Source organism: Nansenia antarctica, assembly GCF_963989245.1.
Source record: "Nansenia antarctica genome assembly, chromosome: 5".
Lineage (NCBI taxonomy): Eukaryota > Metazoa > Chordata > Actinopteri > Argentiniformes > Microstomatidae > Nansenia > Nansenia antarctica.
Genome location: NC_137690.1, coordinates 20,843,557 through 20,860,879, shown reverse-complemented (window position 1 = coordinate 20,860,879; position 17,323 = coordinate 20,843,557). Strand labels below are relative to the sequence as shown.

At 43.1% G+C, this 17,323-nt stretch overlaps 1 protein-coding gene across 1 annotated transcript; it reads left to right on the top strand.

The window, feature by feature from the left end:
* Positions 1 to 5,735: 5,735 nt before the first annotated feature.
* Positions 5,736 to 9,707, top strand: ido1 (indoleamine 2,3-dioxygenase 1). The gene is made up of 10 exons (XM_080533068.1): positions 5,736 to 5,894; positions 6,819 to 6,914; positions 7,312 to 7,431; positions 7,831 to 7,949; positions 8,068 to 8,082; positions 8,304 to 8,403; positions 8,487 to 8,604; positions 8,700 to 8,751; positions 8,874 to 9,022; positions 9,188 to 9,707. The coding sequence occupies exons 1-10, from the start codon at positions 5,802 to 5,804 to the stop codon at positions 9,598 to 9,600; spliced, it is 1,275 nt and encodes a 424-aa protein (XP_080389194.1). The 5' UTR covers positions 5,736 to 5,801; the 3' UTR covers positions 9,601 to 9,707.
* The last annotated feature ends 7,616 nt before the right edge of the window (positions 9,708 to 17,323 follow it).

The window sequence follows — 17,323 nt, the reverse complement described above, 5'->3', positions numbered from 1 at the left end:
CCCCGTCCTGCAGGTCGTCCAGGACCAGCTCCTGGACCGCGATGGGCTGGCGGTACACCTGGAAGACCTGCCGCTCGTTCCTGGTCATCGGCCGTGTCATCACCAGAACCTCGTTGAACAGGAAAATGTGTAGCTTCGTGCCGCTCTTGTTCCGGAGCTCTCCGTGGCAGAGCAGACTGTTGCATTGTGGGATGCGGGGGTGCCTCTGCCTCTCCTCCAGGTACTCCAGCTGGGCGGAGTAGAAGCGGCACTCAGACTCCCCCTTCCTGCTGTTGATGTCTGACAGCACGCCCTGGATGATGCTGATCGCCTGCTCCAGGAGGAGGGTGTCTGGGTGGTCGGCCGGCGTGTGTCTGAGGATCTCCTTCAGCAGAAGCGGGTACTTGACCAGGCGGGAGCGCGGGATGTCCAGGAAGCTCCAGAGGTCCAACTTCCTGCTGAAGGGCGACTCCAGACAGCGCTGCAGGAAGTCCTGCACCCGGCGGTCCTGCTTCTTCTTGTCCAGCAGAGCCTTGGCCGCAAGCTGGTTACTGCAGTACTCCCTGTACGCATTCAGCCCTGGGAGCCAGCTGACTACGATCTGCCCGACCTCCCCCACGGTCCCGTCAGGGCGCGTGGCCCGGCCCAGCTGGGCCAGCAGGTCCTCGTGCAGCGGGATGTAGGCGTCCAGCTCCCCGAAGATCTGGCTCAGCTCCTCCTCCGACATGATGGACAGCTTCAGCATGGGGTGGTGGTACGCCTTGCGTGCGAGTTCGAGATCCTCAATCAAGTCCTTTTCTTCGCGAGACAGCTCAAATATGGCCTCCTGCCTCTTGATCTCCTTGGTGGAGAAGGTTCCCTTCTGGCTGACGTCCAGCGTCTCGGACCACAGCGTGCTGTTCCTGCGCTTGGGGGGGGTGGGGGCCGCCGGGCGCGGCTCTCATTGCCCTGTGGGCCCTGGAAGTTGGAACGCGCGCCTATTCAATGAGAAAAACAAAACAAAAACACCCCTACATATTCCAGAAGTTGGCGTGGTCTACCCCAACTCGGGTGGGAATCGCTAGGACGCCCCCCGCCCCGCATGCGGCCCTATGGCTGTCCCTGGCCGGCCCTGTGTGAGGTCCAAAAAACATCCAGTACAATTGCATTGCTTTTATTTTGAAGGCGACAATTTTATTTTCAATTTACGTATGTGCGTGCGTGACTATGTTATGGCGCTTTTCCACTACCGTGCCGACCCATGCTGTACCGCATGAGCCCGGTGTGTTTTGCTTTCTCCACTGCCAACCGAGCCGGGACGTTTTAGTTCTCGTTTCAGAGGGGTAGCGAGAGGTACTTTTTGCCAGGCTATGTGTGACGTGTGACGCTGCAGACCGTTGATTGGTCAATGGAAATCGTCACAACATGTTCCAGTGGAGGCTGGTGACTTCCAGAATTGAGGAGGCCAATTTTTTTTCCGCTTGCTCGCTTCACTCGCGATGGAATGTTCCCTGTTCTTCTTATCTGTCTTTGTTAAAAATTATTAATTTGTGTTTGGCGGTACTGAAGGGATTGGGACACTCTCAGGATGGTGGATGAAGCAGCTTTTATTGCCTGCACAATGGGTCATCAAATAAACAAAACAATTGGCATGAATCTCTGGTCCGCCTGCAGCAGCTATTATTCCTTCTGCTCAGGCTCACAACATTCACCACAACATACTACATACAATCAATGACATGTCAAAAGTACTCAAACACTATGTCAATCAGACACACAACATACAATTCAGAACAATACATCATCCATTTCTAATATTTATCCTGCAGAACAGCACTCATACGCGTGTGGCGGAAAAAGGTACTACACGGAGGCCAGGCCTCCTGTTCCCACCCATTTTCAGTGATTTGGCCAATCACATATTGCCATGAAAAAAATTGCATTACATTGACTTCTATGAGAAACCACTTTCCGACAGGAGGCCTGGCCTCCGTGTAGTACCTTTTTCCGCCACACGCGAGTATGAGTGCTGTTCTGCAGGATAAATATTAGAAATGGATGAAGTATTGTTCTGAATTGTATGTTGTGTGTCTGATAAAAAATATAATTATTGCTTTTTAAAATCTCTCTCTCTTCTCTCAAATTATTGGGGAGGCCAGGCCTCCTCCACCTCTATGGAGGAGCCTCCACTGCCATGTTCAGAGTTCACCCTTAACCGCCATTTTTAAATACCACAACAGATTTCGCTCTGAAAATGTCACTTACTGTTTCTGTAATAACTTATTAATAAAGATTAGAAAAATTATGATAACCATCTTATTATCTTAGTTTAATGTCATTTCAATGCATCATATAACTTATATTTACAACAAGCATAACAAAAAAACGCTATTATGGCGATGTGCTGTGTGCCTATGCTAGACATGCATTGTCGGTGTGTGTGCACTGCGTTTATATCACAAAATGTACATTTGAAGTAAAGGTAAGCTAGCTAAGTAAGTAATCTAGCTAACTATGATTGGAAACAAAGTACTATCCAGTTAGAATTATAGAAGATCTAGTTGTGTTTTCCTGCTGATCTCGCTGCCTGGGTTTGAACAGACTTTGGGATCAACTACAACATCTCCATAGCCTACGCTACATTATAACTTTGCATCCTCTGAAAAAAAATGGTGGGATGTAAGTATCTTTCGCAAACAATAGCAGCATTTAAATAGTTTAGTTTATGTTCAACTGGAAAAGGTAGTAATCACAGAATTTCGTGTTTTGACTCTGCTGGGAGTTCGTTAAAAATGCCTTTAAAAAAGCCTTTCCACCTGTATGTATACATAGCCTATATACTGTATATATAGGTGTGTATATATATGCAGCAGTGGAGGCTCCTCCATAGAGGTGGAGGAGGCCTGGCCTCCCCAATAATTTGAGAGAAGAGAGAGAGATTTAAAAAAGCAATAATTGTATTTATTTTATTTATTTATTTAACAAAAAACATATATTAATATTATTTCCGTTTCGTTCATAAATCTGAAGTTTTCCATGGCTAAAACCCAATATTGCAATTGTAAAGCACCTACAGGCCAGAATCCCTATCCGTTTGTATTGAGGGAGGCCAGGCCTCCCCAGGAAAGTGGTTTCTCATAGAAGTCAATGTAATGCAATTTTTTTCATGGCAATATGTGATTGGCCAAATCACTGAAAATGGGTGGGCAGAGGAGGCCTGGCCTCACCATGCATTGAGTCCAGGGCTGAAAGATTGACATTTTGTTCGTCCAATCACATGAAGCCATTTTGAGAATTCGCCAGTCACTTCAATGAATGAATGAATGAATGAATGAATGAATGAATGAATGAATGAATGAATGAATGGTCTTTATTGTCATTGCTACAGTACAGGTACCAAACAACGAAATGTAGGTCAAATTCAGTCAAAGAAACACTCGCCATAGTGGCTACGAGTGTCCTATCAACTTGTCCTTTGCAGGACACGTCTAGAACACCCATGGCTATTATCCCTGAAAATAATAGCTCATTTGGCCAAATTTGCTTAAAATGACCTCGGAAGTCGGCGAGATTCTGGCGCGATTTATACATCGAATAGGTAGACAAGATTTAGGATTTATTGAACAGTTTAAATGTATTTTTAATGTAGTCGATTTCGTTTTATTACAAGTCAATTTAATATTCTTCTATAAGAACAGGGAACATTCCATCGCGAGTGAAGCGAGCAAGCGGAAAATAATTTGGCCTCCTCAATTCTGGAAGTCACCAGCCTCCACTGATATACAGTATATCTGCCATATATCATACCGCCACTATGATTGGAAATTAAGTAGTGTCCAAGTGAAGTGCTCTTATGACACGTAACTCCTCCTACTGTCCCGGGTCGCTCCAGGTATGTTGTGTATGGAGAAGCGAAATGCTTGGTAAAAAAAAAAAGTTTCTGAATAAAAGTCAGAAAATAAAAGTTTCTGAATAAAAGTCTGAAAAAAGTTTCAGAATAAAAGTCAGAAAAAAAAAGTTTCAGAATAAAAGTCAGAAAAAAAGTTTCAGAATAAAAGGTAGAAATACTACACTGTGACTCGTAATGTTGTATGTATGTAATGTTAATAAATAATAGGCACAAACTGATGTTGCAAAAGGTCAAAACTATAGCTGCATTTACTTCCCTGTGTTTAAATGAGTCTTCTTGCTCTTCTATATTTGACCTAGTCCACATTTTCATAGCCTTATCGTAACATGTATTCTTACTAGTAGCAGCTAGTCAAAACCATATCATTTACTGCTTTTTATAAAAACAATAAAAGTAATATTGAGCAGAATTAAGTTCAGCCTACTGGTCCGGCCCTCCACAATAGTCCCGGTTTCTCATGTGAATTGCCCACCCCTGGTATAGACAAGTCAAGAGTCAAGAGTCAAGAGTCACTTTATTGTCCCATCACTGGGAAATTTGTATTGGGCTTACACCCCACAGCAGCCAACAAAGAGCAACAGACAATACAGGATATTAGCACACAAACAGAAGGCGGACCTGATTAAAACAAGAGTGGAAATAAAATGATAGCAAGATAAGTTACATTCATCTGGTGCAGTTTAAAAGTTTAACAGAAACGGGAATAAAAGAATTTTTAAATCTATTTAATCTAGCGCGAGGGACTCTGAACCTCCTCCCAGAGGGCAGCAGTTCATACTCTGCATGTAGGACATGGGAGGGATTCATGAGAATTCTATTAGCCTGTCTGAGAGTAGCCTGTTCAAAAATAGACTGCAGGGATGAGTGGTCTTTCACCCCTATGATCTTCCATGCAGTCTGTATCAGTCGGACCAGTTTGGACCTTAGTTTTACAGATAGGTTACCAAACCAAGATGTAATGCCGTATCTGATGAGACTCTCTAAGACAGACTGGTAGAAAAGTAGCATAAATTTTGGGTCAACACCATGAACTCTAAGGCGGCGTAGGAAGTGTAGTCGTTGTTGTAATCTGCTACACAGGCTGTGTAGACCCTAGGCCTAATGGATTTATTAGCCCCCCCACTCAGTATCACCACCAGCCGCCACTGGATAGATTGCTGCACACATCTTGTCAATGCTAGAACACCCCCCACAATGCACTCCTATTATGACCATAATATTTCAGTCTCATCAGAGTTTAATTAGCGAACAAACTGATGAACAGTAACCCCTTTAGGAAGGTTTGATTAGACTTCTATAGTACATTGGTGTTGATGTTTTTGGTTACACATTGATCTGAAATGACAAGACACCCATCCTAAGACAAACACACACTTTTTTAATTCATTGATTAAAAGGCAATGGTTAGAGCATACAGCAGGTAATTACAGAGATTTGGTAATCCATCTAGGCACAAGTTGTCCATACAGTGTGTTGTAAATGAGGTTGAATGAGTCATGTGATCAAACCCTTGCAATGTATTGTCCATTCCACTAGATGAGGCTACTGCATTGCTGTTACATTTTAACCATTTAGACACTTTTATCCAAAGCGATTTACAATTACAGATTACAGGGGCAGTCTCCCTGGAGTCATTTAGGGCGAAATGCCTTACTCAAAGGCACACTAGTGGTGGTGTTCCCAGGTGGGATTTGAACTCATGATTATCAGTCCAACTCATTATCCACTAGGCCACCACTATCCCCGCTGTATCCACCACTATCCCCTGTATCCACATCTGTTGTGAAAGCACAGTTTTGTTGACAATGGTTTACAAGTGAACTCTGTGCTGGGGTCCACACAGTTTGGAGTGTGGACTCTCACACACTCTCAAACCAGATCATTAAAACTGTCAGACAATCACTGGACACAAAGGGCTCCTCTTTAAGCCTCCATGGCCACTATAATCACAGACTCTCAGAAGCCTTTCTCTCTGGACCCCTACCATGTCTCTGAGGAGTTTGGCTTCATACTCCCTGCACCCCTGGTATGTATTAAGTCCTTATCTCATGGGTTACCCATTTTATTTGCAAAGAGTGTCAATAATGATAAATGATAGACCCTCAACATGACAGTAAGGTCTCTAATCTCCAGTATTTTAATCAAAAGTATGTATATGCTAGTTTAGGCAGATGTATCTAAAGTAATGTAAAGTTGTTGTGGCTTGCTTAGTTCAGTCAGGACACTTACATCGGTTTAATCATTGTTTAATGGTTAAATGGTAATACATTTAAGTTTGGCATAATTGGATGGCTCCGCTCTGCATAGTAGGTAGGTTAAATACAGAGTGATCGAGCGGGTTGAGCCTGGGGCGTTGAGTGTGACGACCAACAGTATTCCTCTCATAGCCAGTGGTGTCACACTGTTTAACCATGGTGGAGTGTTGCATGACCAGCTGCGTTAGCCTTGTCACTGAACATGTGAACATGTTGTGTACACATCTTAATCAGCTGTCCATCACCATTCAACTGAAAGTGTCCCACCTGAACTAATGCAGGCTTTATTTATGCGCTGTGACAGCACTTTTCCTTGTATGGGGAAACAAGGTTTTGCCAGAGAATTGTGTTTCTATAGTTAAATCATACAGACAATTTACAAAGAGTAAGTACAAAGAGTACAACGTGCTGTTGGGGCATGATCTGGACTCCAGACAGGGTTGATGGAACATTGCCATCATTTATGTTTGCTCTGTAAGTGACATTTAGCACGTTAACCTGACGTATGGCGATTAATTACATTGCATTTGATTTGATGCACTTTTCAAAATGACTCTTTGTTTGAAATTCAAATACCTATTTTCCTGTGCCTATCCTGAAAAGGCAAACCAGTAGAGAGCACCCTTTGATTAAATACAAGTGTTTTGTGTGGGACCATGTAACATGTACTGAAGCCATCACTCCATACCCTAAAGACAGAGTTGTCAAAATACTACCAGCCCTGGATGGACATTGCCCAGCATATCACAGATCTCATCTACTCTCATATGCTACGGTCTCGCATTCTTAAGGTACTGTAGAAACAATCCATGCAGTCAAACAGTGAGAAGTGAGAAGTGATTGTATGGGGGTATTCTTCCACCTTAGGTTGTTGTGAGAAAATAGACAGTAGATACATGTATACAGTTTGTTAGAAATGATCTTAATCAGCAGCTTTTGGTGACAGTAAATGATGATGCTGCTGATGAACCTTGTGACAGATGATTTGACATGAGATAATTCTGAATCGATCATATTGATAAGTCATTGAACGCCTTACAGTAAATACATAGACTGATTGAAATGTTCAAACACTTTGTGTGGGAAGTGTAAGAAGCATAATTGTGAGCCTATTCTGTATTGTGAGTTGCATGATATGGTGTCATCTGAGTGTGCCATTGTGGCTCAGTTCTTCCCTTCCTTTCCCAGATGCCCTTGCTGAACACCCAGTTCCTGGAGAGCCACAGAGAGCTCCGTCTGGCCCACTTGGCCTTGAGTGTGATGACCATGGGCTATGTGTGGCAGGAGGGGGAGAAGGACACAGTCAAGGTCACATTGATTTATGAATGTTGAGTGTTGCAGACAGACAGTAATTATTTCACCTTTGTTCTTGAAAACTTGCTTACTGCAAAGTAGCGCTCAATCAATGCAGGGAAATGTTATTGTTTTTTTGTTTGTTTTTTGAATTTTACAGAACTTCAAAGGTCAAAATATCAAGCCACTTTGGCACCTTCATGTTTGAGATAGGTGAGGCAAAATTGATGATAGCTGGACAAAAAAATCTTTATAATTGTTGTGGTTAGAGCATCCACATTAGGAGCTAATGTAGGCCTACAGTGATTATCTTTATGCGTGTAGTAACTGATTAACCTCAGTCATCACATTATGCCCTGCTGCTATCATCAGGAAAATAGCAAGTCCCTGATGCGATCTCTAATCTCTCATCAGATGCTGCCTTGTAATCTGGCCATTCCATACTGGGAGGTGTCTCAGCGCCTGGGACTTCCTCCCATCCTCACCCATGCAGACGCAGTGCTAGCTAATTGGAGGAAGAGGGATCCAGAGGGGTGAGAGGGCCGGCACACAAGTGTAATCAGGGCTGACTATCTGTTATATAATTTTCTTTCTTTTTAAGTTAATCTGTCATGTTTGCTTTTCATGTTCATCTCCTCATCTGACCATCAGACCATTTGACATGGAGTAAGTATCTTCTTTAAATATTATATTAAAAAATTGACTCCAACTAACCTGTTTGTGTGGGAATGTCATAGATTGAACACATTCCAGTAGTCCAACAGCTCTTTGAGACAGTTGACATCCTATTTATGCACACTGGAAATCTCCAGATGTTTTTATGCTTTGACTAATTTCCAGTTGTCATCATGACTGTGGTAACAGGGTTGTTTGAATTACTCTCCAAGGAACTTGGAACTTCTTGTCACACTTCCTGGTGGAGACAGTGTGCACGGGTTCTTCATGGTCACCCTGCTAGTTGAGCTGGCTGCAGTTCCGGGGATTAAGGTGAAGGAAGGTCTTTTTGAGAAATACAAGTAATAGTGTAGGCTTAATGATGCCTTAAAGTGACAGAGAAACACATGTTTCAGAGTATTCCTCTGGTGGTCAATGGGGTCCAGCACGGCGATGTTGAGACGGTGACCAGAGCACTAGAGAACATCAGCCAGGCCATGCAAGGCATGACAGAAGCACTCAAACTGATGCACGGTACTGGCATAACCATATCATACTCTATGTCTCACTACACTGATGTTCAGTCCTGTTCCTCTGCATCTCATAAAATACATGTTTTTGTGTTCCAGAGTATGTGGAGCCATCAGTATTTTATGGCATCATGAGGATCTATCTGTCAGGGTGGGTATTGAACACCTTCGAGAAAACACAAATGTTTTTTTGGTGTGTGTCTAACACACAATGATGACATGTGTTCAGACTGTTTTCAGACTGTATAGTGTGTAAATGTGTGTGTGGTTCAGATGGAGAGACAACCCTTCCATGCCAAAGGGGTTGGTATATGAGGGGGTCCAGGCAGAGCCTATGGAATATTCTGGTGGGAGTGCTGCCCAGAGCAGTCTGCTGCACTGCTTTGACGAGCTGCTGGGAGTCACACATGAGGCCAAGAGTGGTAAGAAAAGCCCACAGGTCAGGGTAGGAGCCATTGTAGAAAAATAGTACCCTTCTAGAATGTCCTAAATGTGTGCAGTCAGAAATGCATTAAACTGGTATTACACAGTTACAAGAAATAATAATTAGAGTGTTATTAGAGTGATAATGTGAATTACCTGCACAGGTGCCTTTCTGACTCGTATGAGGAGCTACATGCCCCCTGCACACAAGCGTCTGATCCAGGACATCTCTCTGCGGCCCTCTCTCCGAAGCTTCGTCCTGGATCAGGCCAATGAGCCCCTGACCCAAGCCTTCCAGTGCTGCGTGACCAAGCTGTTGGCCCTGCGCAGCTACCACATCAACGTAGTCAGCCGCTATATCACTGTGCCTGCTGCGCGCGCACGCCAGCTCCGCAGCCAAGGCCAGAGCTCAGAGCAGGAGACTGTCAGCCGTGCCCCCACAGCGCTGGAGGAGAGGGGTACAGGTGGCTCAGGCATCATGAGCTTCCTAAAGACTGTGAGGGACCGCACACGTGACATCTCCCTGCCTCTGAACAGGGCCACGCAGAGCCCCAACGGAGCACCACAGTTAACGTGACCTTTTCAAATAAACACAACTTAGCTGACCTAATACATATAGATGCACTGTATCATCTAAAACCACAATTAGAGACCCTTTTATACCTATGTTTAATAAAGGAACAAAATAACTGAGACTTATGAGAAGTGTTTGCATGACTTGGGGCCATATCCAGCATTGCTGTCTAGGTAAAACCACAGTATTATTGACATGCTCTGTATGAAAGATGCCACTCTCTCAGTCCAAACCATAATTCAAACCATAAGGGTTAGTTTCCATTAAATGTAACCACTAATCTCTTCATTTAATCTAAAGTAGAATGCAAAAAATGTATTGGATAACTTTTAAAAACCAACTGTGCTCACACCACAATCCTGGATGACATTTGGCCACAGTCAGAAAACTCTCATGCTCAACAATTCTCATGGATCCTCAAGAGTGGTTATTTTTAGAGTCAGACTAAAGAGGAACGTTTAGAGTTTAGAATGTTTAGCTTATCATGAATTGAGTTGTAATTAATGCAACCAGAGTGATACTCTGATATGAAAACCAATCCAATGGACTAAATGATACAGGAGGTTTACGGTTTTAAAACTAGTGGAAATGATGGTTCCTTTACAAATTCAATTTCTCACAGATCACTGGTCACCTCAAGCAGGGAAGGGAGGGAGGAAGGAAGGGTGCCTTTGTGCCCAATATTGTCCCATACAGGGCTGCAGTACCCAAGGCAACCAGAGAAGGGCACTGTAGCGTACAACATGGCTCATAGAGTGAGGCAGAGGGTGGCCATGCATAGGAGTCAGCGCTCCAGAGATCTTACTACTATGTGCCCCTTTACTTTTACAAGGTTAGGTTTTCAGCCTCTGTCAGAGAGATATCAGTATTTGTGATCAAATAATACACCTCAACCATAGCCATTTCATAAATGTAAGCTGTGCCCTACTAAATCAAGTCAGCAAACTGTACTTGCGAGTGTAAACTATTTGAGATATATCTAAAAGACCCTCGTACTGTAATCAACAGGTACAAAAATGTTGCCAGACAAGACACTCACTGCTTTAGTACAGTAGATAAACTACTACAGCGAGGCCTCTATATGCAGGTCTGCTATCGCAATCAGGGAGTTCTTCCAGAGCACAATGCACAGTGGAGGTCCATCAGTTATCAGAGAGATTCCTTCACTCCTCCTGCGATCGTCCGGCCCACATCCACCCCTCGCATGCCCCAGCACTTCCTGGAGTGATAGAGCATGGAAAACCGAGAGAAATAAAGAGCTGGATTGTGCCATGAATGGCTTGTGCCGTATCATCTTCACCTTTCCTGGCTCCTCTCCATTGGCGTTTCATTACAATAACAGCCTTTCACAATCAGATAAGACTGGTGATGTGGCAATCTGCCATGGAAATCCAATTCCACAAATCGGAGTGATCTACAGTATCTCACCCTCTCTCTTCCCACATACTGTACTGTATATTGAGAGTAGGGTTAGGGTTTTTCAAAAACAAAGGGAGATTTCAGCAAGAACTAATGCTTTTTTGTTTTGTTTTAAATGTTTCCACACACAAATACAAACCAGGGGAAGAACTCCCACCCTTATGTTCAGTCACAGGAGGATACAGTAAATACAATGGGTGTATGACATTCTTGAGTATTGGATAATACCAAGCTATTTTTAGCTGCCAGTGACCAACACAATCACTCATTCATGCACGTAGACTCTTACTCTCTGTCTTACACACACAGACACACACACACACACCCCCCCCACACACACTTTCCACCTCTTTAACAATCTGAGAAACACAGGAGGGAGGGAGAGGTGAGTAGAGAATAAGGAGGGAGGGAGAGTATTGGGTGGCGAAAAGGACAAACACTGTACTCAGATGTCACAATGATCTGATTAGGGCCCTCCTCTGCAGCCAAAGCAAATAATCCCTTTCCTTATTGCCTCAGTCCAGAGGAGTCCCTGACAACCCCGCTGTAAACACAGGCCATCTCTAAGGATGTGTTCATTGTGTGGCCAGGCCTGTAGGGCCTGTCTGTGAGGTAGGAGAAGGTTCAGTGGATCTTACAACAGCAGCTAGTTTCGAGTGGACATGACACACAAACACACACACCCTTCTCTCTCTCACACGTCATTCTTCAACAACTCTCAAAATCATAGATGGAGCTATGGATGTAAGTAAAACAAGCTTATTGGGTTCTGATGCACTAAACCCATGAGGTATTTAAAGGGTATATTCTTCATGTATCAATGGCTATATATTAGGGATGCACCAAAATGAAAATTCTCGGCCGAAGCCGAAGCGAATTTCAGGAAACACTTGGCCGAACGCCGAATACCGAATGCATACCGGCAGTGTTTATATTTATTTTGCCAATTTTTTTACCTTTGCATAAATTAAATTAATTTTGCTTTTTATTCATGCTTTTCAAAGAAAAGAATGGTGATAAAAAAAGTACTTTTATTGAACACGTTTATTGAACATTCCAGCAGACATTAGGCTATCCGGTTGTTAAGTCTGACGTCAAACGTGACGTTTTGCAATTTCCGGGTCCAAACCAGAAATTCTCTGCACCAGAGTACCAGAGTACTACAGCGGTAGAATGACAGTTTAATCATTTTTTAGACTCAGATCTATTCATACAACAAGGGACACAGCCCTTTCCCGTTTCCCCCATATTGTCAGGGTATTTGAGCCTCGGAAAAGCGCTATATAAATATAATTAATTATTATTATTATTGCGGCATTTCGAAGACAGCGCCTCAGCCAACTTTGGACCCGGAAACACGTCACGACTTAACAACCGAATACCAACTAAGCACAATAACTGAAAATTAATTAATTCATTAGAACAGCATTCACAGAACAGCATGGGTTGCTTGCACTGTTTGATCACGTCATTAAAAAAAAACGTCTACTATTCGGTGGTAAACATTCAGTCTTCACACATTCGTCTGAATACCGAATGCTTTTTTTTGCTATTATTCAGCCGAATACATTTGGTGGCTGAACCTTCGGTGCATCCCTACTATCATTAATTTAAAACTCAGAAAATAGATGAACCAATCTAGATTTCCCATTTAAAGGTAATTAACAACAAATTGTAGATTGCGAAAAAATCGTGAAAGCTTTTACTATACTGTAAGTTTCATAATGTATTTTTATCACATAAAGACAAAAACGCTTTCACAATTCACAGTGGGAGTTAATGAAAGGTTTACCCAGAGATTTCCTCCACTCTTTATAAAATGAGCCGTGGATGGGAGTGAGAAGAATACTTGACATTCAAGGCGGGTTAGCAGGAGCCTGTGCACGTCAAGGCCTTTTGTTTTAAAGGTTAACAGAGCCATGAGGAGTGTGACGAGGGCACCGGCCCAGTCTCACACCATAACTGACTCACCACTGGCCAGGTGTGTAGCAGACAACAGTCCCAACACACACACACACACACACACACACACACACACATACACACACACACACACACGCACGCACACACACACACCCGGGCTGTGACTCCCCCATGGCCCTGTGTCTGACCTGATACCTCTGTTCCAAGCCTCCCACAAACTTCCCCCTCTGCTCCATCCCTGATGTCCACCTACCTCCTGCTCCACTGATTGACTTCCTCTTCCACTAAAGGTTGTCTCTAATGTCACCTTCCCTGCTGGCGCCCACACAATCATGTTATCAACAGCTCCTCATCCGGGTTTTTAACAAACTTACAGGAAGTTCCCTGGGGGCTCTCCAGCATGGAGAGGGAATGTCCATCTCCCACTATCTTTCTCTCTCGTCCTCTCTCTCTCACACACACACACGCCCCCACATTCCAATGGGTATTGTACATACGGAGACACAAAGATACATTACGTGATATGGAGAGCATGACGGAAAGATTACACAGGAGGTAATCGAAGATAAATACCATCTACCATACTATCATCTAACTGTCTATGCTATGGGGTGGTGAATTTGCAAATACTCAGGAACCAGAGATATCTATCAACATTAGGCTGTTCACACCTGCCTGTTGAAAACCCAGCTAAGCTCAGCCTGCTAAACCTCTGTTTCAAATTGAGTGACAGCTGTTTAGAGCTACAGTACTGAAAACAGCCCTATAAGCCATTTTACACCAGTTATCTGTAATTAAAAACATATAGTGTGCATACATGTCCTAATCTCATGATCAGGCATCCTACAGCAACATGGTGCTCTCTGCATAACAATGTCTATGCCCTGCAGCAAGTAATCTTGTATAGCAATTCTGTATGAGTCTACAAACCGATGAAAAGCTAGTTCAGTGATATACAGTATATTGCCATGCCTGGCATGATATACAGTAATGGTAAGAAGTTTGGTAATAAACCCTGGGACAGAGGAGATGCTATCTATGCATACACAGAGAGCCACCAACCCTTCCTCCTGCAGCACAGTCCTGGACAGTCTGTACTGCTGAACACACTGTTCTTTTCTGCGTGGGATAAACCTCATTAATCCGTACTGATGACTAACTTACATAAGGAGAGGGGTTCCTTTTGAGTATAGCTACAGAGAGATGGTATGAAAATCCTGCAGGGGTCTTCTAATCCCAAACTTCCTTGGGAAAACATTCTTCAATCCTCTTCCTCTCGGGTGAGATCCGGACCCAGGGCAGGATGAGGGAGGGCTGCACTGGCCAAGGGATGGCTGGGAGATGGTGGTGGGGGGAGGTCACTGTGAAATAAGTACACTTGAGGTATACAGTACGCCTGGATGGTCTGAGATGACAACATTTGTTGATCCCATTTTCTCCAACATTCAAAACTATGACGACGATACTGTAGCTTCATTGGCTAAACTTTTTTTTTCCCAATATGGTTTGGTCTCTCCTCTGTACATTCTACTCTAACACATTACCGACCATTGCATTTACAGTAATGTAAATGTTCATTTTCAATATAAGTCTGGCCTTCTTTCAGAAACTCCCTGGACAATTCCCAGGGTCATGAAAACATGTGTTTACCCAAAAATCCTGCTATTACAATATGTCCTGCCAAAACATGTCAACTGCTGAGGCCAAAAACAACAAAATGAAGACTTATAAAATGAAATAGTGTGCCATGCAATATACAAGACTCGTTTTTTGTTTCTTTTACATTTTACATATACGGTAATTACATTGTTACAAAAATGATTGTCCGAATTATTGTAGACACACCTAGCAAAACAAAGTGTCACAGATCCAAGGCAGAGAGTTGAACTCTCTTTAACCAGTCTTTCACTGTGTACTCTGGGTAGTAGGTCTATTCTAACATTACATAAATTATGTCCTGGGAACAGTTTCTGCTACACGCATAACAGGTAATTCCCATAAATGTTATGGTTTGGATGCTTTGAGAGAGGAGAATAATATTAATTGTTTGATTATTGGGGGGTTTACATAAGACTGTGTCCTTGTGCCTCGACTGGCAGTTCTGCACTGAACATCCACCTTAACTGTTGTAACTGGAGCTGACAGATGAGAATTGAGGAGAAAAGTCACATAAATAAATGTGCTTCGGGGCTGTGGGAACACTGGGGTGTTTTTATTCATCTGAAAATAGCCCCAGGCCACAGACCAGGATTGATTTATGGGTAATATCTTTTTAAAGCTCTTGATTAAGTGTACCATACAACCCGGGGGAAGGACGCCCATCCCTTAAGCTGGGAAAGTTTCCCACAACGCAGTTTTATTCATTAAAATAAATTAGGATGCTTATGTACAGTATGTACAGGGCAACACTACTCTTCACTCACCTAATGCACTTTCTCCTCTAGCAGACTGTCCATAATTCATCACTTCCAGTTTTACTCTAGTCCTGCACACATGCTGTGTCCCTCATAATGCCACTCTTGGTTCTGAGCCCACAAATGCATTTTTGTTGTTCTTTTAATGAGACCATTCTAAAAAAATAATTATCCAAAATGATCCTATTGTCCAGTAATGTCAAGACAGTGTGTCTGGCCAGACCTAACACACTCATTTAAATGGCCTAATAGTTAAGATTAGCAGACATGCCACCATGCTTGGTATTTGCCCCTCCCTCCCTCTCTCCCTCCCTCTCCTCTGAGCACACACACACATGCATGCATGCACACACACATACACAAACACACACACATACACAAACACACAAACACACACACACACACACACACACACACACACACACACACACACACACACACCACCACCACCACCACCACCACCACCACCATCCACAGCAGGGGCCGGAATCTTCACTTTCTAACTCCAGTCTTCAAGCAAAAAAGGTCTATAAAATGTAATTACCCTGAACAGAGTCTTGTAACACTGCAGTGTACTGTGACCTGTGTGCAACTTTATAATTTTTGTTACATAATAAATCCAACACTGCACAACCTCCCTCAAACTCTGAGGAAGAAATCAGTTTCCCACAGCTTATCTAATTTGCTCCAATGGAAAATTATTTGTCAAGGTATAGTGCTGTAAATAAAGGGGGGAAAAACAGCAACAATTACAACAGCCTGTTCCTGAATTCCATTAAAAGCCTTTTCAAGATCCATTTATAGCATGTACTGCACTCAACTACATAGCCACGTACTGAAGCAGGCAAAGTGAAAAGAAGATGCATTTTGATAGAGATGATTATGCTGAAGCACAATGTCCTGCTGTGTGGGATGCTTGTTCTAATAAGCGCCTCAGCTCTACTATCATCATGGGAAATAAGCATTCATGGGAGTAAGCTGTACTCTTATGATAAAAAATAAAAAAACTGTTACTACAGAATAGTTGACAGGGTTTCAATACCGCTCATACAGCATACAGTAACAAACACTAACATTACAATCAGTGTGGTCTTGAACTTTACTGTTTCTTGTGACATTTTCCATGTATCACAGAATGTACTGAGAAACAAGGACTGCTCTCTGAGATGAGTGCATTAGTCTAGTAAACGTGACAAAGCATTTTTTAAATTCCCATATTTTTAAGATCCCTGCTGTTTTAGTAATTACCGACTTCAGATTTTCTCGTATTTTTGCTCCTTTTGAAGGAAGTAGGACAGCTGCGGTCGGACAGTGCAAGGCATTTTTTAAGTGCACTCTAAGTCAGAAAACATACTCAGGCCTCATGCTGAGTTTCTATGTAGCATGCTGGGTGCCGTACAAAATCACTGAGCCACAAATGGACTTGACGGTTATGTTTTTCTGATTTTGAATAGAGGAACAAGCTTCTGACAGGATGGATTTTGTAATGCTGGAAATACGGTTCAAATTACGATTTTTGAGAGGACTTCTGAGGACAAAAGGGAGAAAAGATAAATAAAATAATCAGCAAAGTGGTTGAGAGGAGAGTGTTTTTTTTATTTTTATGGAACCAGGGTGAGGGGCAAGGCCTTTTAATCCTAATGGGCAGGATCCTACGGCTGTGAGCCCACACTGCCCAGGCAGCTCTTTTCCCACCTCACCCGCTGCTTTGGCACCAAGCAGGCCTCGCAGAAATTGCTTGGCACCAGCTTGTAGTAGACAGTCTCACGCAGACAAGCTTGTTTCATTAATAGAGAGCTGATGGAGGACGGCATGTTTCGAGTCGCTCCTGTTGTGTCTTCAGCTTTAAGGTAAAGAGCTGAATGTTAATTAGAGGGTTGAAAATGTAATTTAGGTGGAAATTATCTAACTAGATGCAGCATGAATCTCAATCGCCTGAAAATTTCTGGGATTTTTGTGACGATGGCTGC